At 36.7% G+C, this 27492-nt stretch overlaps 1 protein-coding gene across 3 annotated transcripts in view; it reads right to left on the reverse strand.

The window, feature by feature from the left end:
• The window catches only part of ICE2 (interactor of little elongation complex ELL subunit 2), a 60489-nt gene extending 33410 nt beyond the window's left edge, over positions 1-27079 (reverse strand). Inside the window, exons 1-10 of one of the 3 annotated variants that reach the window (XM_008016392.3) lie at positions 26939-27070; positions 26505-26575; positions 25875-26009; positions 23992-24096; positions 15858-16119; positions 14397-14516; positions 4433-4570; positions 2745-2861; positions 2418-2577; positions 1005-1186 (exon numbers count right to left, since the gene is read on the reverse strand). In XM_008016392.3, the coding sequence (XP_008014583.1) occupies positions 1005-1186; positions 2418-2577; positions 2745-2861; positions 4433-4570; positions 14397-14516; positions 15858-16119; positions 23992-24096; positions 25875-25915 (1125 nt within the window). In that variant the 5' untranslated portion in view covers positions 25916-26009; positions 26505-26575; positions 26939-27070. Of the gene's footprint in view, positions 1-1004; positions 1187-2417; positions 2578-2744; positions 2862-4432; positions 4571-14396; positions 14517-15857; positions 16120-23991; positions 24097-25874; positions 26010-26504; positions 26576-26938 lie in introns of all 3 variants that reach the window. The other 2 variants (XM_038008823.2, XM_008016391.3) reach the window with 2 other exon arrangements.
• Between the last annotated feature and the right edge of the window lie 413 nt (positions 27080-27492).

Below are 27492 nucleotides of genomic sequence, written 5' to 3' on the forward strand. Positions count from 1 at the left end.
TGGAATGAATGAATCAAGTTCTCTATAAACAATGTATTTAAAAATCATGGAAAAAATATTTTAAAATATAGAATAATAAAAGCTAATATTTACAGAGTGCCAAGTGTTACTCTAAATGCTTTGTATGTATAAATTCATTTAAACAATCCTATGAACAATCCTATGAGTTAGGTAATATCATGATGCCCATTTTACAGATAAGCAAACTAGACACAGAGATATTATGTAATCTGCCCAAGGTCACACAGCTACTAAGTATACTGAAGATTAACAATCTGGCCAAATACTTTCTGTACCAATCAAATTAAAGTCATCTGTTCCTTTTCACACTTAAAAACTTAGATATGGGTCAGATGCAGTGGTTCACACCTGTAATCCCAGCACTTTGGGTGGCAGAGGCGGGTGGATCACCTGAGGTCAGGAGTTTGAGACCAGCCCGGCCAACATGGTGAAATCTCATCTCTACTAAAAATACAAAAAAATTAGCCGGGTATGGTGGTGCACACCTGTAATCTCAGCTACTCGGGAGTCTGAGGCAGGAGTATCGCTTGAACCCAGGAGGCGGAGGTTGCAGTGAGCAGAGATTGCACCACTGCACTCCAGCCTGGGTGACAGAGCGAGGTTCCATCTCAAAAAAATAAAACTCTTGAATACGATTGAGACCAATTAAACAAAACCTCACATTAACCACCACTATCAATGAGTTTTCACTACATACATAACTAAAAACTGTGCTCACCTTTCAACATAAAATATCAAACTTAACCCTCATAATAACCTTGTCAAGTAGGTACTACTTGCTTTCATGTATGAAAAGAGAAAACTGAGGCTGAGGGAGGTTAAGTTAGTTGCCTAAAGTCTACCTAGACTTGAAATTCAATTTAAGTTTGAATCTAAAGCCTGTATTTTTAACTACTAGGTTTAGGGATTTGCAATAAAACTTTATGCTTCAAAAGGATAAACAAGTACATTCCCCTTAGGGGGGGAAAAAAAACATTACATACGTCCATTTCAGATATAAACTCTTCAGGTTTGTCCATAAAGACTGCAGAGACTGGAACAGATGTGTTTTTGGACATCATAAATTTTAATGGAACTTCATGAAAGACTTGATTTCTCTCTCTCATAGTCATTTTCTTTTGGGGAAGTGGTGAATTAATATATATTACTTTAACCGGTTTTGAACCTTAAAACAGAAACCAAAGAAAGAGGTGATTAGTATCTAATCATGATGTATTTTATAAAAACAGGATGTATGACATAAGGATCACCAAACAAAGAGACACAGGAGAATGGCAGCACATGTCCCACATATTTGCTACCCTTAGACTAGAAGATAATAAAGTCCTTTAGAAATCTAAGGGCAAGAAAATCCAACTGGCAGGAGAAAAATGTTTTTCTAACAATGTTTAAAAAGGATTTCTGGTTTTTACTGTTATATTCTTACTGTCATTATTACTCAGTTTCTTATAGGAACTTGCAAAAAATGATGAAATATTTACCAGAGAATATATTACATTTAACTCTAATTTGTAGTTTTGTTTCAATAGACATAATCTTTCACTTATTATATTTATGCTGTAACATATAATATTAATTCTGAAAGATATTTAAAAATAAAAAATTAAATATGAATCAAAACAGGAGGGAAATAATTTCTTATATACAGGAATTAATATGCAAATATTAATTTTATTGTCGAAAGAAAGACTACCCTATGCTTATATGTATAGACTTACTGTAATTCCAAATTCCAGTAACAGACAAGTAAATAAGTCATGGAAATTCACCCATTTGAGGTTGTCTACTGAAGTACTACGTTCCTTTCATTTCCGTGAAAGACAGAACAACCTGACCATTTCATGTATTTCTTGGCCACCTTATGCCATCATTTTGTCGCTCTCACCCTTAAATACTACAGGTGCTATAGACCTAATTAATTTATTTAGTAGTGCTGAGCCTATAGTAGCTTTATACATAAAAAATTTTACTGAATGTAAGTGTCAAACTTACATCCTCCTTAAATCAGTGCTTTGATATCTGACAACTGACCACCTACATTTACACAGCTGAAATGAAATGGTTCCAACCTCTTTTTTATTTTTATTTTTTTAAATTTTACTTTAAGTTGGGGGATGCATGTGGAGAATGTGCAGGTTTGTTACATAGGTACACATGTACCATGGTGGTTTGCTACACCTACCAACCTGTCATCTAGGTTTTAAGCCCCGCACGAATTAGGTATTTGTACTAATGCTCTCCCTCCCCTTGCCCCCCACCCCTCGAAAGGCCCCGGTGTGTGTTGTTTCCCTCCCTGTGCCTATGTGTTCTCATTGTTCGACTCCTATTTATGAGTGAGAACACATGGTCCAACCTCTCTTTTTTGAGAGCATTATTTGACATAGCAAATCACAAACCTGCAACAGGTATTACTTGAATAAACACTGGAATTTCCCACTGTTCCTTGTACGTTGGTCCATGATTATTTAATAAGGTAAATAATGATTGACTAGTTAGAGCTATCTGAGGGTGATATCTGGAAACAAGCTTCTCTGCATTTGGATCTTTACTAATATCCTGAAAAACACAAGTAATTTGTTACTTGGTTATACTTATTGAAAATTTCTTCAATAAAGTAAAGAACAAAAAAAGTCAGAAAGGAGACTTTAGCACAATCGGGTTAGATATATTTTGTGAGATATAAAAGATTATTTAGGAAGATCCAATGCTGCCTTGGTACTTACATAATGCATAGCTTCAGCTGTTTGTTCTGACGTTTCGATGGTAGATATATCGCCTTTTGAGAGCTGCAATTTCATAGGCATTGAGGGAAATACTGTTTTCACATATTTTACACTGCCCTAAATATGAAAAATATTAATCATTTTGTTGCAAAAATCACAATGTATTTTTTTCTAAGAAAAGTATCTTTCATATGAAATTGTTAACTTGAAATTTATCATTCGGCCGGGCGCGGTGGCTCACGCCTGTAATCCCAGCACTTTGGGAGGCCGAGGCGGGCGGATCACAAGGTCAGGAGATCGAGACCATCCTGGCTAACACGGTGAAACCCCGTCTCTACTAAAAATAGAAAAAATTAGCCGGGCGCAGTGGCGGGCGCCTGTAGTCCCAGCTACTCGGGAGGCTGAGGCAGGAGAATGGCGTGAACCCGGGAGGCGGAGCTTGCAGTGAGCCGAGATTGCGCCACTGCACTCCAGCCTGGGCGACAGAGCGAGACTCCGTCTCAAAAAAAAAAAAAAAAAAAAAAAAAAAAGAAATTTATCATTCTACTAAATGTAAACATCAGATTTAGAAACTTTATGCCAAGATATTAATGTTTTTGCTTGACAACCACTACCTGTGGTTTTTTTGAGACTAAGTCTCTCTCTGTTGCCCAGGCTGCAGTGCAGTGGTACGATCTCAAATCACTGCAACCTCTGCCTCCTGGGTTCAAGCAATTCTCTCACTTCAGCCTCCTGAATAGCTGGAATAACAGGTGTGTGCCAGCACACCCAGCTAATTTTTGTATTTTTAGTAGAAACGGGGTTTTGTCATGTTGGCCAGGCTGGTCTCAAACTCCTGACTTCAAGTGATCCGCCTGCCTCGGCCTCCCAAAGTGCTGGAATTATAGGCGTGAGCCATCATGCCAGGTCAGTTTCATAGAATTTTTCCTGCCACTTTAAAGTCTATCTTCTCCTTTTAGGAGACACAAATCGTAACAGGGGATGGTAGAAACTCCAAAATATCCTCTCCACACACTTACTTTCAATATGTTTGTAAATAAAATCCCATTAAAAAAAGGGGCTTTCTGCTTGTATTCAGGGGCATTCAGATGGGTGGTAAGAAAAGAAAATCAAGTGGCATTTTTAAAAACATCAAGTATTTGTACCCATAGAATAAAAACAAAGGGAAACAGATTGGTATTACATATTTTTAAAGTCACCTAATTATTGCTTAAAATTTAAATATAATGTCTATATAAAGTATACATGAGCCAGGTGCAGTGGCTCACTCCTGTAATCCCAGCACTTTGGGAGGCTGAGGTGGGTGGATCACCTGAGGTCAGGAGTTCGAGACCAGTCTGGCCAACATGGTCAAATCCCCATTTCCTACTAAATATAGAAAAATTTGCCAGGCATGGTGGCAGGCACCTGTAATTCCAGCTACTTGGGAGGCTGAGGCGGGAGAATCACTTGAACCTGGGAGATAGAGGTTGCAATGAGCTGAGATCATGCCATTACATGCCAGGTGACAAGAGTGAGACTCTGTCTCCCAAAAAAAAAATATATATATATATACACACACACACACACACACGTATATATAGGTGTGTGTATATATATACGTGTATATACACACACACACACACACACATATACATATGATATTGTGGGCAAAAAAAAAGCTTACATCCTCTGATGATAAATCTTACCAATGCAAGAAGAGTTTTTTCTAACTTTAATCCCATCTCTACTCTGAATGGGAAAAATCCCATTAAGCTGGTGACCTCGTGGAGAGTATAGAATTCTGGATACTTTTTCACTTGTTCAATGCAAGCTCTTAAAATTTTCTGAGAAATAGAAATTAAGAAAAATTCATTTGTATTGTATTTCTCTAATAATGCAAAAAGAAAATGTTTAGTTACATGTGACTATGTAATTATTCAGTGCAAAAATTAGCCTGATTTCATTAATCAAGCTACTAACAATACACACATTGTATATTCTTTATTTTCATAATTTATTTTTAACCCAGTTACTTAAAATATTGATGTTTAATACTAAAATTAGCAATCTCATTAAAATTTAAAATTAGAGGACACATAATATCATATTTTCCATATTATTTAAGAAACTGTTAAAGAAAGGCACAAGAAAATTTCAACACACTTTACTGCAATAAAAGCAGTTACATGAATAATTAGAAATTAAGTAGTATACTCTGAAAACATTCCCAAGCACAATAAGTTAATGAAGTAGTTATCTTACGGGTCATTGTAATCTATAATCTAAAAAAATCAATAACTTATGAGGAAATATAATTGGTAAGTAAACAAAATTCACAGCTTTTTGTGAGAAGAGTATGTGCCACTTGTGATAATATATAAACAATTCAGAGATGCACAGCTGTTGGGGGTGGGGAGAGTTGATTAAAACACATACATACATTATCTTCTAAGATACATACTACTTCTGTCAATGAACCTTTTCTGAATGTCTCATAATATATTTTAGGTCACAAAAGCTCTTGGCATCTTTATATATTATCTTTATCATATATATCTACATACCCTCTCCCTTCACATATTTGTAAAATGTGTCAAGTTACAAATCAATAACTTTACTCCCGTATATCTTTTCATCTATAGTTTCAGAACCCCTTCCCTCCTTTTCTAATCCCTACTCCCTATCTTTCACATTTTCTCTCTTCATCTATGCTTTTCATGGCAGATCTTGATATTTAATTCATGGTATCATTTGTAACTAACAGAGATGTGGACTAATATGGAAAAGTTTAAAAAAATCTGAGTCAACTGCAAACTCGTATCTGCAAAATATTTTTGCTCCTTATTTGTACTATTAGTTAACTTTCACTTGTAACATTCCTTTCCTATGGTAGTTATTACAAGAATTTGAATATGCAAAGGAAGGTAATACATAAGAACTACGTGAAATAGAGACTATTTTTGTTAGATATTCATTGGCACATCATTCCTGGTAAAACTGTGGTGGATGTTACAGTGTTTTTAACTTAATTTACTTAATTCAGTAACTACAGCAAGAGAGTCAAAGGAAAATCTAAGACAATTTTACACCTACACTCTGATACATTATATAATTATTGAAAGTATTTTACAACTGGTAGGTACTCAATTAACTAAAGGATGATTATTTAGCTTATGTAGTAAAAAAAAAAAAAGTTTTATACTAATCATTTATCTTTCTTTGAAAAATAACTAACTGAACACATGAGGTTAAAAGATTCAGGCTGTTCCCCATCACTCACCCACTGAGTGCTATTAGTGTTTAATACTCAAAATATCTTGAGAATTAAATTCATCAAAAGCATATGCATTTATACAATACACATCTATTGTTATAAAAAATGTTCCCTAAATTTTATTTTGGGCTAGAAAGGAAAAATATTTCTGGGCTTGGTGAAAAGCAAGGAAAATATGGAAGAACCATAAATCAACACAAAGAGGAGAAACTAGAGCAGTGACGAGTAAGGAAACCTATGAAAGATGAGGTGGCTTGAGGGCAAATTCTTCAACCAGTTCTAAGATCAGGTGGGAAGTCAAACATAAGACTTCTACATTTGAGCAGGGATTTGAACAGATATATGTACACTTATGTTCATAACAGCATTATTCGTAACAGCCAAAAGGTGGAAGCAACTCCAGTGTTCATCAATGGATGACCAGATAAACAAAATGTAATATATATACATACACACACACACACACACAATGGGATATTAATCAGCCTTAAAAAGGAAAGAAATTATGTCACATGCTACTACTTGGACAAATCTTGAGGACATTATGCTAAGTGAAATAGGCCAGTCACAAAAAGACAGATACTGTATGTTTCCACTTGTATGGGGAACCTAGAGTAGTGAAACTCATACAGACAGAAACAGAATGTGGTTGCCAGGAACTAGGGGGAAGAGGAAACGGGAGCTACTGTTTAATGGGTACTCAGTTTCAGTTTGGGAAGACGCAAAGTTCTGGAGATGGATGGTGGTGACAGTTGCATAACAATGTAAATGTATTTCACGTTATTGAACTGTACACTTAAATGGTGAAAATGGTAAATTTTGTTATGTATACTTTACCACAATTTAAAAAAGAGAGAGGGAAAAGGAGGACACACTGAGGTCTAGCCTTGGAAAAATTTGGAAATCCCAGGAAGAGAAACGAGAAAATGAAGAAGCAATCATTGAAAATGGTTGAGAATTCTCCAGAACTGATGAAGGCTATAAATCCAGACACAATAAACACAATCAGCCAGCAGGATTTTATTAAAAAGCATATTTTTATGAAACTCTAAAACACCAAAATTACAGTAAGAAAAGACAGCAGCCCTAAAAGAAACGACAATTAGACAACACATTTTTCAACAATAACATGAAAAAGTAGGATTGTATCTTTAAATGTTGTGGGAAAAAGGTAACTGCCAACTTTGAATTGTGTATGAAATAAAATTATATTACTAAAATGAGAACAAGATAGATAAAAGATTTCCAAATTAAAAAAAATGGAGACTGTTCACCATTAAGAGACCTTCATCAAAGGCACATCTAGAATACACAGGATTTCAAGAAGAATGAAAGAATCTCAGAATGTAGGTTTGAGAAGAAACGGTGGGCCAAAATTTGGCAAACCTGTAGACAAATTAAAACAAATATAGTCCATATAAAATAATAATGTGGGTAGATTTAAAAAAGGAACTGCATTACAACAAATAGCATACAAGTCAAGAGGGATGTAATGAGAGTCAAAATGCTCTATGATTTCTGTATTGTTTGGGAGGCTAGTTGATATTGAATAATGGAATTATTCACTGTAAAAATTCAAGAGTAACCACTAAGAGAACAGAAAGTAGACATGTAAATTCCAAACCAACAGAGAGGGGAAAAAGAGGAAAAATGTCAATCCCCTCAAAAGGAGTTTAAAAAAAAAAAAGAAAAGAAAAGAGTACAGAAAAAGTAAAACAGAAAGCACAAAGAAAATCAATACATACTGTCATCATAATGGATATAAATAGCTAAACTTTCTAATTAAAAGAGATTATCAGATTCTATTTTTAAAAGAAAGGAAAGCAATCTAGCTGAACACTGTTTTAATCCCACCTAGATTTTTGTAGAAATGGACAAGTTGATTCCAAAATTTACATGAGAATGTAAAGAACCTATGATCTCAGGACTATAAAACTACAGTTATTGAGACCATATAGTTTTGGCATCAAGACAGACATACAGATTAATGGAACAAAACAGAGTCAAAAAATTGATCGAGGCTGGGCATGGTGGCTCACACCTGTAAACCCAGCACTTTGAGAGGCCGAGGCAGGTGGATCACCTGAGGTCAGGAGTTCGAGACCAGCCTGGCCAACATGGTGAAACCCATCTCTACTAAAAATACAAAAAAATTAGCTGGGTGTGGTGGCAGGCGCCTGTAATCTCAGCTACTTGGGCGGCTGAGGCAGGAGAGTCGCTGGAACCCGGGAGGGAGAGGTTGCAGTGAGCAGAGATCGCACCATGGCACTCCAGCCTGTGTGACAGAGGGAGACTCCGTCTTCAAAAAAAGTTGATCCACGTGATGGTGATGAGGTAATTCAGTAAGGGAAAAAATACCCTTCTCAACCAAACTCTATGCTAAAGCAGAGTTTCTCAACATTGGCATTACTAACATTTTGGATCATATAATTCTTTGTAGTGTTAGGCTGTCCAGTACATTGTAGGATATTTAGTAGCACCTCTGGCTCAATCCGGTAGATGCCATCAGCACCCCTACCAAGCTCTAGACATTGTCAAATGTCCATTAGGAGGCAAAGTCACTCTCAGCTGAAAAGGACTATGCTAGAACTACTAGATATTCATATGGAAAGAAATGACCTTTGATCCTTACCTTGTATCTTACACAAAAATTAACTTGAAATCAACATAGACTTATTTACGTGTATAAGTTAAAACTATAAGCCCTTTAGATTAGGGTTTCTCAATGCAAGCACGCCTGACACTTTCAGTTGGATAATTCCTTGTTGTATGGGAAGTCACTCACATGCATTTAGTATGTTTAGCAGCATCCTTGGCCTCTACGCAGCAGATACTAGTAGCATTCTACCACTTGCAACAACCAAAAATGTCTCACTGTCAAAGTCCTAGGGATGGGCAGGGTGGGGGGTGGGTGAGGAAGGTGTAAAACTGACCCCAGTCTGAGAATCACTTGGGATAGGCAAATATTTCTGTGTCAGAACACAGGAAATCACTAACCACAAAAATTTTTGATAAATTAGACCATTAAAATTCTGTTCTTTGAGACACTATTTAAAAAATGTAAAAATACATCACAAACTGGAAGAAAACTATATATAATGGGAGTTGTATTCAGACTATATAAAGAAACTTTATGGCTTAATAAAAATAAAAGCAAATGAAAAATCAGCAAAATACTTCAATAGACATTTCACAAAAGAAATGCACTTAAAATGAGTAATTTTTATATGTAAATTATACCTCAATAGTTTTAAAAATTAAATGTGGATTTAAAAGGGAGGCTTTAGTATTTAATGGGTATATGATGCTCTAACAATAACAACACAGTACTCTAACAATAACAACACAGTACAATCTTTTAAAAAATGTGGGGGCGAATGAGAAGAGCATACAAAAAATAATTTCAATTGTTATCGTATTGATCACTAGTATTGTTATTTTGAGGCTGTTGTGAGTGTAATGTGGGATAAAGCAAATGAGACATATGAGATATTCTTTCCTAGTTCTATCCACTGAATTATTCTCAAAACAATGACCAACCCAGGAGCATCCGTAGTGCCCACATTGTAGTCTTGAAATATCACTTAACACTAAAAGAAACAAGGGCTCTAGAAAATGGCTGATTCCAGCGCCAGGGCAGGAAATGTAGAAAATGAGCCTCAAAGACTACCAGACTGACTGAAAAGCCAGTAGGAAGAGTCTCTCAGTGAGTTAGTATTGTTTGAGGCTTACAAAGGATAATAATCTTCGTGGACAGAAACACATATATGTTTAACTCCATGATTTAATAACATTTTAAAAAAAGAAAATACACCATTATTGGAAAATAGAAAGGAACTAGTTTTTTAAAAAGTGGTATTTCAAAGGAAAGAATCTAGTATTTATTCTGTCCCATGGTAAGCTACATGAACTGGGAAACCGAATAGTAAATAAGGGAAAGCATATCTTTTAAAAATTATCCCAATGAATAAATGATGCAATCAGAATATTACAGCTGTGCAAACCACAGTGAATGAATGCATCTAGGCAGTGAGCATTAATAGCTGGGGTGGTGGCGAAAATGTTGGTTAAAGGACACAAAATTTCAGTCAGGTAGGAGGAAAAAGTTCAAGAGATCACTTGTAAAACATGGTGATGATAATTACGATGTAATTGAAAACTGCTAAGAGAGTAGATGTTAAGAGTTCTCACAACAAAAAAATAGGTTTGTGAGGTAATGCATATGTTAATTAGCCTGGTTTGGCCTTGCCACAATGTATACATATTTTAAAAACATATTGTACAAAATAAATATATACAATTTTAGCTTGTTAATATAAAAAGATAAAATTCAAAACAGAAAAAGAAGAAAAAGTGCAACATACAAAGCCCATAAAGTTTTTGTATTGGGAATATATAAGGAAATCTTACATATCAATTAGAAAAAATGAACAGTCATTCTGCAAGAAAAAGTGAGCAAGAAGCATATGAAAACATGCGTGTGAGCTCCCCTCCCCCCATATATATATACATCTCTCTCTCTCTCTCTCTCTCTCTGAGATGTCAAGCAACAGAACACTTGAACACTGCTGGTTAGAATGTAAATTGATATAACCTGGTATAGCCACTTTGGAAAACCATTTGCAAATCTACTCAAGTTGAAGATATGCATACTCTATGACCCAATAATTCCACTCCTAGGTATACAAACAGTCCCCAGCTTATAAAGGTTCCACTAAATGATTTTTCAACTTTACGATGGTGCCAAATCATTACAATTTTGTCACAACACACAGCATTCAATAAATTACAAGACACTCAATACTTTATTATAAAATAGGCTTTGTGTTAGATGATTATGCCCAACTGTAGGTAAATGTAAGTATTGTGAGCATATTTACAGTGGGCTAAAACACACCATGATATTCGGTATGTTAGGTGTATGCATCTTTAATTCACTATAGGTTTATTGGGATGTAACTCTATTGTGAGTCAAGAAGCATCTATATATCCAACAGAAACATGTGCATATGTGTACCAAAATAAATGTATGAGAATTTTCTTAAGAGTACTGCTTAGAATAGCTCCAAACTGGAAGCAACCCAAGTTCTGATCAACAGGATAAATTGTAGTTTATTCATATAATGGAAAAATGGACAGAAATGAAAATGAATGAACTACAACTCACACAACTTAAGAATCTAAAAAGCACAATACTGAATGAAAGAACGAAGGCCCAAAAGCATTCTGTTCACATAAAATTCAAAATCAGGCAAAAGGGGCCAAGCACGGTGGCTCACGCCTATAACCCAGCACTTTGGGAGGCTGAAGCAGGTAGATCGCCCAAGGTCAGGAGTTCGAGACCAGCCTGGCCAACATGGTGAAACCCCATTTCTACTAAAAATACAAAAATTAGCTGGGCGTGGTGGCGGGAGCCTGTAATCCCAGCTACTTGGAAGGCAGAAGCAGGAGAATAGCTTGAACTCAGGAAGCAGAGGTTGCAGTCGGCTGAAATCGTGCCACTGCACTCTAGCCTGGGCGACAAGAGCAAAGCTCTGTCTCTTAAAAAAAAAAGAAAAAAAAAATCCCCACAAAATCAGGCAAAAGAGAAGTAGAACTACCACTCTCCATATACACACAAAAAGCAAACAACTTACCACCACCAAAGCTGGGACAGTGATTATTTATTCAAGTAAGGAGAATGTTATTTATTATACAGGAGGACTACACAGGGAGCTTCTGGATTACTGGTATTGTTTTATTTCTTGTCCTGGGTAAGAGTTACCCAGATGTTTACTATATAATTATCTGTTAAGCTGCATCTATTTTTTCTTTTGTTCTATATACTTTTCCATATATACATGACATTGCATAACATAAAATTTTAAAACTAAAAGATCTTAGAAAAGTATCAGTGAATCTTTGCAGTGGGGATGTAAAATACAACTTAGAGAAAATGTGCTACCACGTCAATATGGAAAAAAACATGACAATGTTTATCATTTATCATTAGCTACCAAGTAATGTACTTTGTTAATAAAGTACAGTTTTATATCCACCCAAGAAATATTTACATTGAGCACTTGAGCCCTTAAGCACGCCAGACACTATTCTAGTCATTGAGAGACTATATCAGAGAATAAAACAGCACTTACAAAAAGGCACTGTTTTACAAAAACAGTGAGGAGAAGGACAATAAGCAAAAATAAAACATGGTAAAGGGAAAAGTGAGGGTCATACTACATTCCATAGGGTAATCAGGGACACCCTCATTGATAGGTGACATCTGAAGAGAGAGAGACATAAAAGAATCAAGACACTATTCCATGCAGAAATCCGGGGAACAGATTGAGAGAAAAATAGAAACCCCAAATGCCAAAGGACTTAAGGCAGGACTATGCTTGAAGTATTGAAGAAATGTAAAAGCCAGTCCGCAGGTGGGAGCAGAATAACTGATAGGACAATGTGTAGAAAGTGAGGATGGGGGATGGGAGAGATCATGCAGGCCACTGCAGAACTTTGTAAAGACTCTTCCTAAGAAAGATGGGCTGTAATCCCAGCGCTCTGAGAGGCTGACGCAGGAGGATTGAGGTCAGGAGTTTGAGACTAGCCTGGGTAATACAGGAGGCCGTCTCTAAAAAAAAAAAATAGGTGCAGTGGCCTATGCCCATGTTCTTGCTATTCAGGAGGCTGAGGTGGGGAGGATCACTTGAACCCAGGAACTCACGGCTGCAGTGAGCTAGGACTGTGCCACTGCACTCCAGCCTAAACTATGACTTATGTATTCAAAACATCATTCTGGTCTTTTAAAAGGCACTATTAAACAAGAATAGCTGCCAACTCCTTTTCCACATAGAAAATTATGACATTCCATTTGGATATATTATATTTAGGCTCACAGAAAATAAAAATCAAATTCATTTATTTAGAAGAATCATTCTTCTGGTTCATATTAACAACAAATTTCTTCCTTAAATTTTTTTTTTTTTTTTTTTTTCCTTCCTTTTTTTGAGACAGGGTCACGTTCTGTCATCCAAACTGGAGTGCAGTGCAGCGGCAAAATCAAGGCTCACTGCAGCTTCCATCTCCTGGGCTTCAGTGATCCTTTCACCTAAGCCTCCCAAGTAGCTGGGACTAGGACTAGGACTACAGGCACACGCCACCATGCCAGCTATTTTTAAATTTTTTGTATTGATGAGATTTCATTATGTTGCCCAGGCTGGTTTCAAATTACTGGGCTGAATCCTTCTGCCTTGGCCTCCCAAAATGCTGAAAAAATAGGTGTGAGCCACCGTGCCTGGCCTGTTTTTTTTTTTTTTTTTTTTTTTTTAAAACAGTGAAAGTGTAATACTCCTGCTGTCCTTCAACTTATAGTGCCTATTTTGTTTTTTTAAACTACAGTAAAATTTACCATCTTATCCCTTTTTAAGTGTAGAGTTTAGTAGTGTTAAATATACTAACACTATTGTTTATAGTGACCAGTTTTAAAGGCTTAAATAAATTTACACTGATATTTATAAACTCTACTACAAATATATGTGTATGTACATATATAGTTATTATTTAAGTAGCATACTTTATCCAATTTTTTTGAGACAGAGTCTTGCTCTGTCACCTAGGCTGGACTGCAATGGTGCGATCTTAGCTCACTGCAAACCTCCACCTCCTAGGTTCAGGTGATTCTCCTGCCTCAGCCTCCTGAGTAGCTGGGATTACAAGCGCGCCCACCACCATGCCTGGCTAATTTTCTTATTTTTAGTAGAGACGGGGTTTCACTATGCTGACCAGGCCGGTCTCAAACTCCTGACCTCAGGTGATCTGCCCGCCTCGGACTTCCAAAGTGCTGGGATTAGAGGCGTGTGCCACACGCCTTGCCTACTTAAGTAGTATACTTTAATTTTCTGGTAGGCTCAGTGAATCATGGTAGGGTACGAGCTGGGATGATATACAGGTCTTGCTAATAAATTTGCATGAATGAGGGAAGTATCAAAAAATGAACTCAGAGCTGAAATTTATCATTTTGTGGCTGGTTACCACAAACATAATGAGCACAAGTTCCCGTGACTGAGTTTTAAAGTACCACTCAGATTTTTAGGGACCAGGATAACTCTTTAAACACTATTCTCTCACAAGTGAAATCAGTGGGTCAGTTCAAACTATTATGTGAGTGAAATGTAATGATATAATACAATAGTTGGATCGTTAAAGAATATACATACACATACAAATATACTATAGTACACAATTTTGAGATGTTAGTTTTTAAACTATTTTAATGCATGATGAAGAAAAGACCTGCGGTTTTTAAATTGGTAATATTGACAGTTCCAAATGCTTTTGGGGGAATCATCACACATTTCAGAATGCTGCTATTGCCTATCACTTGGCAGTTTATACAAATGTGAGTTGATTTTTACCTCTGTGAAGAGACGGGCATCATCAGAAAGCATATTATAATCCTGTGCACATTTCTTTGCAGAATTCTGCAAAAACTTTAGGAACTCAGTAACTTCTTCGTTCACATGTTTTCTCATATCCTGATTTTTAAAAAAGTAGACATGTCTTGGGATAAAAAGTGTCATTAAAAAACAATCACTTTCTTAATCATTGCTATAATAATTTGGACTTCATAATTAAAGTATCAAATCCAAAGCAGAAATCAAAGAAGTCAGTAAAAGTTATTACATAGTAACGATAAACTGCTATTAAAAACTCCACAAAATAGAAAAGCAAATGACTAAGACTATACAATACATGCTCAGGAATTGAGAAGCTGATTTTATAAAACGCTGTCAAAAATTTTTTTTAATTTACTTTTTGAGGCGGAGTCTCGCTTTGTTGCCCAGGCTGGAGTGCGGTGGCATGATTTTAGCTCACTGCAACCTCTGCCTCCCGAGTAGCTGGGGCTACAGGCACCTCCTCACCTGGCTAATTTTTTGTATTTTTAGTAGAGATGGGGTTTCGCCATGTTGGCCAGGCTGGTCTCGAGCGCCTGACCTCAGGTGATCTACCTGCCTCAGCCTCCCAAAGTGTTGGGATTACAGGCACGAGCCACCGCGCCTGGCCTCAAATTTTTTAAAAAAGACATACATCCAAATTGAAAAATGAGCAAATAATATAAAGAAGCAAGTTACCAAAGAAAAAACAAAAATGGCTTATCCACATATGGAAAATGTTTATTTTCATTAGTAATCATAAATTAAATTAATGTAAAGCAAGAGATCATTTTTCCCATTTTAAATTAAAGGCAAAAAAGGTAATGTCCAATATTAGTGAAGATAGTTTTTTTCTTTTTTAAAATTTGATTTCAATTTTCTGTTACCTTATCCCTGTAGGATTAGAGAAGACAGTTTTTTCAAAACCTGTCATACAACAGAGGTACAAACAAACTGGTTTAAACTTTTTGTAGAACAATTTATGCATGTGTAACTGCAGATCAAAACTCTGAAAATATGCATATGTTTTGGTCTGGCAGTTTTATTTTTAACAATTTATCTTATGGAAACTATCATTGATATGAACAAAGATTTTGCTACAAAGAGGTTCAGCACAGCATTATTTATATAATTGAGAATTTGGAAAAGTCTTAATTGAAGTAATAATTAAGCAATAATTTAAAATTGGTATAATCTATGTAAAGTTCTACTGCTAGTACTTAAGATGAAATGGAGTAAGACATGCTAAGCAGTAGAGCAAAATGCTTGAACTATAATGGAATCAACAAAAGAATTAAAGCACCATTGCTCTGTCAAGTAATCTCCTTAAATTTTCCATTTTAAAAAAGATGAGCAGACCTAAAAACATAAATGTAAATTTAAGATAAAAATATTTCCTAATTTTTAATATTTTTCCCTGAAACTGAAGAATAGAATACATACCAAGTACTGCAAGTAGTCATTTTTATTTATTCCAACAGCTTTGGAATTTGCAGGAATCTTTGCGTATTTAACCAACAAGTCCACATAACTCCTCTGCTCTCTCTGTGAGAAACGAGAGAAACGAGGATAAGGAACTCTTGGTTTTGGAAGAAGAACCATTCCAATTGTGGTTTTAACTTTTTCCTTTGCTTGAGTTGCTGAACTAACTGCCGGCTCATTTTCTACAGAACTTGCTGAAGCATTCAAATTTTCTCCTATACGTCTGGAAAACAAAATATAATTTACAAATATGTGCTTTTCACATGAAGATTACTATCATGGAACTTCATGATTCTCAATCACTAGGGAGAATATAGCGTGATTAACAGAGTAAACTCTGGATTATTATCTAACTCTGCCACCTGCATTTTGATGTTTAGCCATTTAAAGTAGATTAAGTATTCTGTGGGATAGGTTCACAATGCAAACTTACCTTCAATTACCTGATGGAGAGGAAGAGGCATACTTATTCAATTTAGAACTTTTTTTCCCATTAATAAAGAGAGGAAAATCATTCTTGCCGATTACATATGCAGGTATTTTATGTTTACATTTTATTACAATTTGAGTTCTTAATACTTAAATTCATCACTAAGATTTATCAGTTAATATGGTGAACAAAACCTACTAAGAACACAATGTAATGGAATCACAAATTTGAGGTTAACAAAAATTCATTGAGATTTTAAGTGTTCCGATTTCCTCTGCTTATCTCAAAAATTAAGAGAATTCTAACATATGCACCGTATTTTTTGAAAGCAGTATTGGTTTTGGAAAAGTTGTACAATCCTCTATCACTCTGGTACATGGCTGAGTTCATGCAAATGACTTTATGCTTTTCATGGATGCCAAAGAAAACTCCTGGCATATCTTTAATGAAATGTACCAGAAGAGAAAGTAGTGAGTAGTTTCAGAACTTGTTACCATATTTGTTTATGGAATGTGTGAAGGTTGTCAGAATCACAATGGAGTCACCAATGTTTAAAAATCCTTGATATCATGGAATACTATACAGCCACAAAAAGGAATGAGATCATGTCCTTTGCAGGGGCACAAATGGAACTGGAAGCCATTATCCTCAGCAAACTAACACAAGAACAGAAAACCAAACACCACATGTTCTCACTTATAAGTGGGAGCTGAAAAATGAGAATGCATGGACACAAGGAAGGGAATACACGTGGGCCTGTTGTGGGGTGGGGTTGGGGTAGGAGAACATTAGGAAAAATAGCTAATGCATGCTGGGCTTAATACCTAGGTGATGGGTTGGTAAGTACAGCAAAACACTATGGCACATGTTTACCTACCTAATGAACCTGCGCATCCTGCACATGTATCCTGGAACTTAAAAAACAAAACAAAACTAAAAAAAAACCCCCTAATAATTAGAGCTAGTGAAGGCCATGAAGACAGAGTTCTCAGGTTTGAATTCCTGATAACAAAATACTTCTGCAAGGGTATTTGTTCAGGAACTGCCTGTCCAACCTTGGACTGGTGTCGCCTTTGTTATTCATCTTTCAAAGATCAAGTATAACTATTTCAAAACAATCACACAATCCTAATTTTTTCCTTTAAAAATCTTTGTCCTCCTTTACCTCCCTGAATACGCACATAGTTTACTATGGCATACGTATTCCCATTGCAATGCTTTACACCCAAATAAATTTCTTTTATTTTAGAGAGTTTCTCTGTTACTCAGATTCACAAATGCTACCCCTACTTTTAAGAAGTCACCTTATCCAAATCAAGGTATATGAACACAACTTCCTTATCTTATTCATAACCCATCTCTATTTTTGCTATTCAGTTATTATAATCTACATTTTAAATAAGAAACTTTAGAAGTGCATCAAAAACTGTACTTCCTTGGCCTGTACGACTGTAATTTCCACCACAGTAACTGTTCCTATAACCTGGCTCCAAATTACACAATAATCCAGAAAGGAAGGGAAACTAATGAGAAAGATGGACATCTGCTGACTCATTCTTCATTCCTCCATTTGTTAATATTTATTAACTACCATGTGCCAGCTTATGCCAGGTACTGGAAATACAACACTAAGTACAATACCATCTCCAGTCTCCAGGACGTTATAATCAAGTGCAGTAGAGAAGTCAATGAAGAAGAAAGAAAAGTAGATATGTACATCAACACAATGGGACTATAGAGAACTTAGGTTTCCAAAGTGAACATACCAAGTAGGTGACTGAAGAGAATCCTAAGAACATCATGATCAGGGATTAAGGGAGAAAAAGAGAAGGAAGAGAAAATATTCATAGCAGTGGTTCTCAATCAAGGCAGTTTTAATGTCCCCAGGGCCTTCTGGAAGCCTATAGGTGTATCTGGATTGTCACAAAAGAGGGGGGATTAAAGGCATTCAGAAGGGGGGAATACTAAATGCCTGCAATATGCACTACTATCCTGCATAACTTTCAACAGTCCCTTTCAGGCTTTCTCTTACCAGGTACAAATAAGTCTAGTCTGTTATTATTTATCCTAACAGTACATTTTATTTTTCCTATGATTATTTTATGGTATGCTTTATTTTCTCTTAAATATTTTAAATGAACTTAAATAAATGAACTGTATTCATTTTAACTGATGCATCTCACTATCTCATTATATCTCATAATGCAGTAGTCTCTATGAATTTACATAAAAATAAATTATTTCACACTGTTTTTTAAAATTATATCTATTAATTTCATTTTAAGCTAGTAAAGGAGGTATCTTATTTCTTACAAATATCTGTCATAAAAAGTGGGAGGGTATCAGTCTGATACGGCTGAGAATTACTAATTTAGATCTGCATCTGGACAAAGGGTGAGTTACGTTCCATCCAAACTACTCCTGATTTGTTTTAAATTAACTTTATAATACTAGAATAAATATGTCAAAAATTCCAAAAGATGACAATAGTATTTTAGAAAATATGTAGGTCCCCAAATAAAGCAAAAAATATTTAACATCACTCTCTCAGAGCTAACCAATGGATAAAAAACTACTCAAAGAGCTGATAAAGGAATGGGAGAGGAATTTTGGAAATTAAAATTAGGATGCTTAGGTTGGCTCTGAAAATAACACAGGTAAAAAAAGACATAGCTACTAAAGTTTCTCCAATAATTGTATAAAAATAAGCATATTTTAGGTTCACAAAATGAACATTAACTGCTGATCTTGGGAGAAATGTATTATAGCAAATTGACTTCTTACTAGAAAATGTCTTGAGAGCTATTCAAACCTAACAGTATTGTGTCTGCACTCTTAACAATACTGCTACACAGCTGTCTCTCTGAATAAGAGAACATGTCTGTCCTGTGCCAAAAACTGGCAAATTTAATTAAGCTGCTGCAGCAACAAGATGCTGACTCAGATATGCCAGACTAGGAATGTCAAGGAATTCTAGCAGTTTAAATTGGCTACATTCAGCAAAGAATGAAATGGTAGAACATCAAGATCATTTCCTTGTGCAGTGCTGTCAAAATCTTCATCAGGGTGTAAACCAAAAGCATCTGACAGAGTTTCTCTATCCACGTATACAGCATAATATTTTATTCTGGTTGATGGTTTTAAGTTTTGCCCCTGCATTTTGTCAACTGTCCATTCTCCTTTCTTAAACCTTCTATGGAAAACAAAAACAAAAACAGGGCAGAATCTAAAACTTTTAAGTTTCCTATACTTTAAGTACTAGTTTGGTAGCTTGTTTAAACGTAGCATTTGAAAATGGTGCTTCTAGTCTCCATTTCAAGTCTACTAGTATCTTTTGAGTTTGATTTATTTTCCTAAATTAAATGTGTTAAAGCTTTATATATATATTTTTCTATTTAAAGCTATTTCCCCCCTTGTTTGCTTAAAATTCAGTTACGAATATCTGCAAACAGAAACTTTAATTAAAAAAAAAGGCAACTGTTTACATGATTGTTTACATTGTTTACATAATTAAAAAAAGGCTATTTCTACATGAATTTCTACATGAATTTTAATATCCTTTTTTATTTTCTTGGGAGACTTTGGAAATATTCTATAATTTTTTTTTCATGCTTCAAAGAAAAGTAACACAATATTAACTTTTTATATTATTCATTTGTAAAAACACTATTCAAGTTGTCCTTTCATTTTAAAAACACTTATGGAGCACAGAGAGCAAAAGGAAAATTTTTTTTTATCTTGAAATTAACAGAATAAAAGGCCTTGTTTTTCAACAAGAAAATAACTGTAAACAATAAAGCCTGAAATAATTATAATAATTATTACAGTAATTAAGAATTATTACAGTAATTACTATAACAATGACTGTAATAATTCTTAATAAAACTTAAGGTTAGGAAAAAAGACTAGAAACATATCAATAACTTGTGTATTTTTTCTATAGTACAAGGTAAATTATACTAATAGATTATTTTGTGCTCTATAGAAATCTAAAGAAAACAAAGATATTCTAAGAAAAAAATATTTTAGGAGTTAGGTATGCCCAACTTCCAGCAAAATGCTTTTTTGCTTGTACAAAGCCAGGCTACAACCCACACCTGGGATATGCTGAACAGAAGTGGACTTGAACCATGAAAATAAACTGGGCACACTGGCATGTACCTATAATCCCATCTGTTCAGGTGGCTGAGGCAGGAGGGATCATCTGAGCCCAGGAATTTGAGTCTAGCCTGGGCAACATGGCAAGACTTTAACTCTAAAGTTAAAAATAAAATGAGAAGCAGTGGCAAGACGAAGATTAATACCAGAAATTTTTAGTGTGAAAAGAGAAAGGCTGAGACGAAAGTTTTTTTTTTTTTTTTTTTAAATTTGAGATAAGGTCTCAAATTTTGAGATGGGATCTTGCTCTGTTGTCCAGGAGTGTAGTGGTGTGAGCACGGCTCACTGTGGCCTTGACCTCCCAGGCTCAAGTGATCCTCCCACCTCAGTTTCCCAAGCAGCTGGGACCACACGTGCATGCCACTACACCAGCTAATTTTTAAATTATGTGTAGAGACAAGGTCTTGCTATGTTGCCCGGGCTGGTCTTGAACTCCTGGGCTCAAGTGATCCTCTTGCTCCTAGCCTCCCAAAGTGTTGTGATTATAGGCATGAGCTACTGTACCCAGCCGAGATTATGTGTGTGTGTGTGTGTGTGTGTGTGTGAGAGAGAGAGAGAGAGAGGGAGGGAGAGGGAGACGGAGAGAGAGAGAGAGAGAGGGAGAGGGAGAGGGAGAGGGAGAGGGAGAGGGCGGTGGGGGGAGAGGGGGAGGGAGGGAGAGAGGGAGAGAGAGAGGGGGAGAGAGAGAGAGAGAGAGAGAGAGAGAGAGAGAGAGAGAGACAGACAGACAGACAGACAGATAGGGTCTCACTCTGTTGCCCAGGCTGGAGTGCAGTAGCGTGATCCTGGCTCACTGCAGCCTCAACATCCCCGGACTCAGGTGATCCTCACACCTCAGCCTCCCCAGTAGCTGAGACTGCAGGTGCACAACCACCACACCTGGCTATTTTTTGTATTTTTGTAGAGACAGGGTCTCACCATGTTGCCCAGGCTTGTCTTGACCTTCTGGGCTCAAGTGATCCAGCTGCTCTGGCCTCCTAAAGGCTGGTATTACAGGTTTGAGCCACCTACGCCTGACCTGAGATGATTCCTTTTTTTAAAGGCAGACATATGTTCTCTAAATCCCAGGACAATAGAATTTATAGCAATTTTTAATCCAAATAAACAATGACAATTCTTTATTTAATTGGTAGGAAGTTTTAAGAAATTAGTTATCCTAAAAAACTGTGTAAGTTGAGTAACAAATAGTTTTTAAAAATATCCATAGATGTACATACATAAGGGAGTCTACTGCTTTAACTTTGTATATCCGACATCAGCACAGATATTACAACTATGCACTTTGGCAAGAAGAAAGTTGCTTCTGAAACTGGCTCTTTAAAACATTTATTTTTTAAAAATTGTCTCTTTTTTTTGTAGACAGGATCTCACTCTGTTGCCCAGGCAGGAATATAGTGGCACAATCATAGCTCACTGCAGTCTCAAACTCCTGGGCTCAAGTGATCCTCATGCCTCAGCCTCCTGAGTAAGTAGGACTATAGATATGTGCCACTACACACAGCGAATTATTTTTGGAGAGACAGGGTCTCAATTTGTTGCCCAGGGTGGGAGCCATCCTCCTGCCTTACCCTTTCAAAATGCTGGGATTACAGGTGTGAGCCACTGAGCCTGGACTAAAATTGTCTCTTTAATACAACTTCTGCTTGTTTTTACGTAAACTTATGCATTCATTTGATGGAATCGAAAAAGCACTTTTTTCTTTAATGCTTTTAATAGCAATCTGGCAATATCTATCAAAATAAATATATATATACATACTCTCTACTGACAGGAGTTTATCCTACTTATACAAGCACACGTAAAAAGGATGCTCACATTTCTAACAGTAATGGAAACAAGCTAAATTATCAACAGAGGTCAATCTAAAAATTATATTCACCCAACAATAGAATACAATATAGCTATGGGGTGCACAGGGTGGCTCATGCCTGTAATCCCAGCAAGTGGAGTAGGATGTGTAGTAAATGGAAAGTTTTTAATCCTGTTTTTAAATCCATTCTGCCAATCCATCCTTTCATTGGGGAGTTTAATTAATTTACATTTAAGTTATTGATAAGTAAGGACTATTACTATTTTATTACTTGTTTTCTGTATGTCTTACAGCTTTGTTCCTCATTTCTTCCCAGTGAGCATATACAAGTCTTTAAAGAAGTCTAAGTATAAATGAGAGAAGAGGTAAGAAGGTAATTAGGAGAAAATGTGGAGTCCAGGGATTATTTAAAACAGGAAAACTTGAGCATGTTCAAATACTGATTAAGTTGGCCAGGCAGAGTGGTTCCTGGCTGTAATCCCAGCACTTTGGGAGGCCAAGGTGGAGAATTACTTGAAGCCAGGAGTTCAAGATCAGCTTGGGCAACATAGCAAGACCACGTCTCTTAAAAAAACAGAACAAAAACCAAAAAGTAATCAAGATGACTGAAAATGGGAGAGAACAAAGATAGAGGAGTAAGATGGGACAACGGACAGAAAAGATAACTGAGAAAGCAGGAAAAGATGGGGAGATACACTTCCTCCACTGTAAAAGGAGAAAGGAAGAAAGTAAATGTTGAGCTTCCCTGGGGGTGTTTCCTAACTCCTCATTTGGTGTATTTCCACATTTTTCTAGTAAACTCAATTACTTGGTTTCTGGATTCATTAACAACAGAGTAGAAACAGTCGATCAAAAAGGATAGAAGAGCTACTACGGGCAAGTGAGCAGTAAGAAGTAAAAATTATCATTTAATAGTCATTAAATATCAGGGAAAAAAACCTTTAGCAATTTGGCAATATTTATCAAAATACAAAATGTACATATTGTCTGACCAAACAATTCAATTTTCGTGAGTGTATCTTATAGAAATAACTATAAAAATTTACCAATATATTTTTAATTATAAAAAAAAAAAAGAAAAAAGGGAACACAATGTTTTGCAACACAGGACTAGCTAAATGAATTAAAAGTACATCTGTAAGCTATATAGTGAGGTAATATGCAACCATTAAGATCTGAACTAAATGTTGGGCCATAAAAAGATATTCAGAATATCACTTTAAATGATAGATAACTGCAAAACAGTTTTACAGTATATTTTTAGTATGATCCCATTTTGTATTGCATACATGTGTATGTATGTGCGCATGTGCATATGTTATAAATAGTATACTATTTAGTACTAAACAATTATTAGTATAATATTGGTACTACACTAAAACATTTATTGGTATAAATGTTTGTATACTATTATGCTGTATTAGTATAGCATTATAAAAATTATTGGGACACTTTAGCATAGTGTTATAAAATACTATAAAACTGTTTCGCAGTTCATGTGTGGAGAAAGGACTGAAGGTCTGAAAAGAAATACCAAAGTGTTAAAAGTTGTTTTATTTTAAACATTTCTGTAATTTGAATGTTTCTATAATTCAAACATTTCTATAATTTGAATGTACTAGAGATACACATAAAACTTCAACTATCAGAAAAACAACAATCAAATATGGAAATAAATAACCAAATAAACATATTACCTGTTGGATAAAACACATAGTTCTTTTAAACTTGGAGCCATGGAATGATCTTTATAATTTTCTCGAGAGAAAAATGTCTTAAGGCCATTTTTTGGGGAAATATCCCTGTGAAACAAAGTAATTTACTTACATTGGACAATTCAACATCTCATGCTAAGACACATAATGGCACAATTGTAACTTATAATTTCATACTTTCTTACCCCCCATCCCCAGACAATCTCTCCTTACTATGTTTAATTTCATATACCAGATCCGTGGGCTTAGAATTGTTACTTCTTGATAGCTTTAAACCCAGGCCCATTATGAAATTCTCCAGCTCCAATAATCAGCCCTGCATTTTCTTCAGTACATAATTAAACAAATGTCACAGAGACTAGAGAGTTAAAGATAGAAAAGACTGAAGTATAATCAAGGGTCTGTCAAAGGCTGGCCTCACTTCTGGCTCTAGGACATAACATCAAGATATTGGTTGCTGAAAAGAAAATACTTCTCAACTTATTTTTGTTTCATGCACTACTGTGCTAAGCCAAAAGACACTACGAAGACTAAATATCCTACCTATTTTGTTTACTTTGGCAAATGGGATAAATGGTTTGCTAAAACCACCTCAAAGGTGATATGACTTTTCATAACACCATAATTAATTTAGAGACAAACATATATTCAATGCTTTCCATATAGTTAGGCATCCAAAAATGCTGTTTGAATGAAGGAATTAAAAATTTGAAAACACTGAATCCATTAATCTAGGGAGGACAAAGGTCAGTAAAATTCTGTGGCAAAGGATAATTCCAAGGGCTACAATATTGTGCAAAGGTTCTAAACCACAACTGGTTCCACAACGCCAGCGGTATACAAGATCATCTGTGCTACATCTGAACGCATACTTTATAGCACTGGCAAGGAATGCAAATGGGCATACTTCTTATCTAATCAAATGGTAACTTCTGGGTGTCCTAGTGCCCAAATAGGAAATTCTAGCATATTTGCTCCATACTCTCCTTTTAACTGTTCTTAAAGGCATTTATCCAAAAAACTATACTAAGGTATTAATGGTAAAATTAGAATGTCTTATTTGCTACGTACCACTATAGTTTCTTATTACCTTGTTGTGGTATTGTATCTGTGACATCTCAATAAATTCTTAAGTTTCTGCACATAATATAAAAACAAACTCAAGGGCCTCAGGAACTGTGAGCTCCCTGGGGATGGGAGTATTGCTAGCAGTAAACAAATACTTATTGAACATACTGACCTAATATTCCGAGTCAGGTACTATTTTAATACTCTTTGTAACCGTTTATAACATTTGATCCTTCTTGGCTGGCTCAGTAAATGTGTGTTAAAACGAACTAAATCAGCACATGTATTAGCTAGATGTCTACAAAACCACTATAATATTTAACCAGGCTATTTGCAAAGTTCTCATTCACTTCTAAAACACAGTCTATGCATTTATATTATCATTTGATATAGATTTCAATATAACAGAAAGCATGTCTATTCTTAAAGAGGGTCTTTTTTATTACTTGCATGGAAATGGGCAAGGTTCTTGGACACAAGAATATTCCAGAATCTCTCCTTCTGGAGACCAGCAATAAATACCTGAGAGAGACCTTCAGGAGACCAGCAATAAATACCTGAGGGAATTATACCTAAAAATAATTTGAGTGCTGAATTGTTGTTCCAATATAGGAAGTGTAGTCAGCCATAATTCTAGCCTTCAGTATGTGAGGATGAGGATAACGTAAATTCGGAAACCTTAAACTTGTATCTTCTGTTTCCTCCAAATCTCTCTATGCCAGGAATCTATTTTCTTATGTCAACCATCAGCCCCACTACACTCCTCTTCAGTGGATTACAAAGTAGCTACAACTCACCAATTCAGTCCTGGTTCACTTATGACCATCTTGGAGCTCATCTTTCTAGATTTCTGCTTCACTCTAGCTCACAGTTCACAGCTGCCTGGAGGCGAAGGCACCAACAGAGGCAGGATCCCTCCAGAACTTACTCAGCTGAGGAAAAACAAAAGGCCAAGATCAAAAGCAAGTGATTGGCTAGGCTAGCTGCTGTTAGGTGAGGAAGAATCTCTCCCTAAATATCTACCCTTAACAGACTGTGGCACCTAAAACAATACAGCAGACCCAAGGTTCTCTGTGGCAGAGCAGCAATGACGATACAGGACGAGCCTTTTTCCATTTAATCTAAGCCGGGAGTGTTACTCTTAGCACACACACTATGGAAATAAGAGTTGAAACAGAATGGTGTTCTCATTTCTTACATACTAGGCCACTTGATGGCATGGAACTGGACGTCAACTCAGTTTTCCATTCCGTTACTGCCAAAATAAATGTTGCTTTTGTTTTCCCGACCATGCTTTGTTTTGGGGCAGATTCTGGCAGGCACCGCATGACAAAAGCTACCTCGACATCACGAATCTTAGGCCTTTCAGAGAACCTCACATTTGAAGAGACTGAGGTCAACTTGTGACATTTCACAAGATCACTTACAGACATCATCAGGACTACAAATCAGGCTTGATGTCTTCATGTTCAGTATTTCTCCTGTGATCCCAGGCAGACTGATAAAGTGACATACGATAACCTAGTCAAATTTAGGAGCCGGTCTCTCGGCACCGGACGGGCCCGACCGGCTCCCACTTAATCTACCTCTCACACTTCGACCCAGTGTGGAGCCGGGGGGAAGAGTCGATGAAGGCAAAAGAAACGGCTGAGGGAAAGGGGACGCAAGGAGAGGGGAAACAAGTTCCAGAAAGGCAGGTAAAAGGGCAAGCAAAGCAGGGGTAGGAGCCGCGCAGAGCCAGGAGCAAAGGGTCCTGGCCCGGCCGCCATGTTCCCTCCTCCCGCCCCTGCACGAGGACGCCCGCTGGCCCGGCAGCGCCCTCCCGTCCGCGTCTCGGCTGCAACACAGCTTTTCCGCCCACCTCATGGTCCGCGGCGGCTCTTGCCCAGGCCGCAGCCACACACCACACACGCTCCACCCCACTCCTCACATTGTCGCGCGCGCCCGGGAAAGACCATATTTAAAGGATGTGGACGCGCCGACTCGGCTCTGCGTGATGACGTCACCAGCGACATGGTGGGCGGGGCCTTCGTCCGGACTGCAGCTCACCTTCTTCACTCCTGCCACGCGCGCTCCCTGTGGTTCTGGCAGCGAAGGGCGAGACTGGGCTCCCCAGGCGGAAGTGGTTGGAGGCTGCATGTTTTCCTAGAAAGTCCTCGACCTTCGTCGGGGAGAGGAGGGGAGTGATAAATTGGAAGGAGGACAAGCGACAAGTGCAGTACTGGAAAGACCCAAACATACTTGGTTGTGACCTCAGGCAAGTTTCCTGACTTCCCTAACCCAAACTCCTCATATGTAAAATGAAGATGAAATTGTTACTGCTGCTTCATACGGTTTTTTGGAAAGGATGAAATGAAACAAAGGATGAAGCTGTGCTGTGCACAGTACCTGGCTCATAGTAGGGCCTCATTAAGT

This window comes from Chlorocebus sabaeus, chromosome 26 (assembly GCF_047675955.1).
Source record: "Chlorocebus sabaeus isolate Y175 chromosome 26, mChlSab1.0.hap1, whole genome shotgun sequence".
Taxonomy (NCBI): Eukaryota; Metazoa; Chordata; class Mammalia; order Primates; family Cercopithecidae; genus Chlorocebus; species Chlorocebus sabaeus.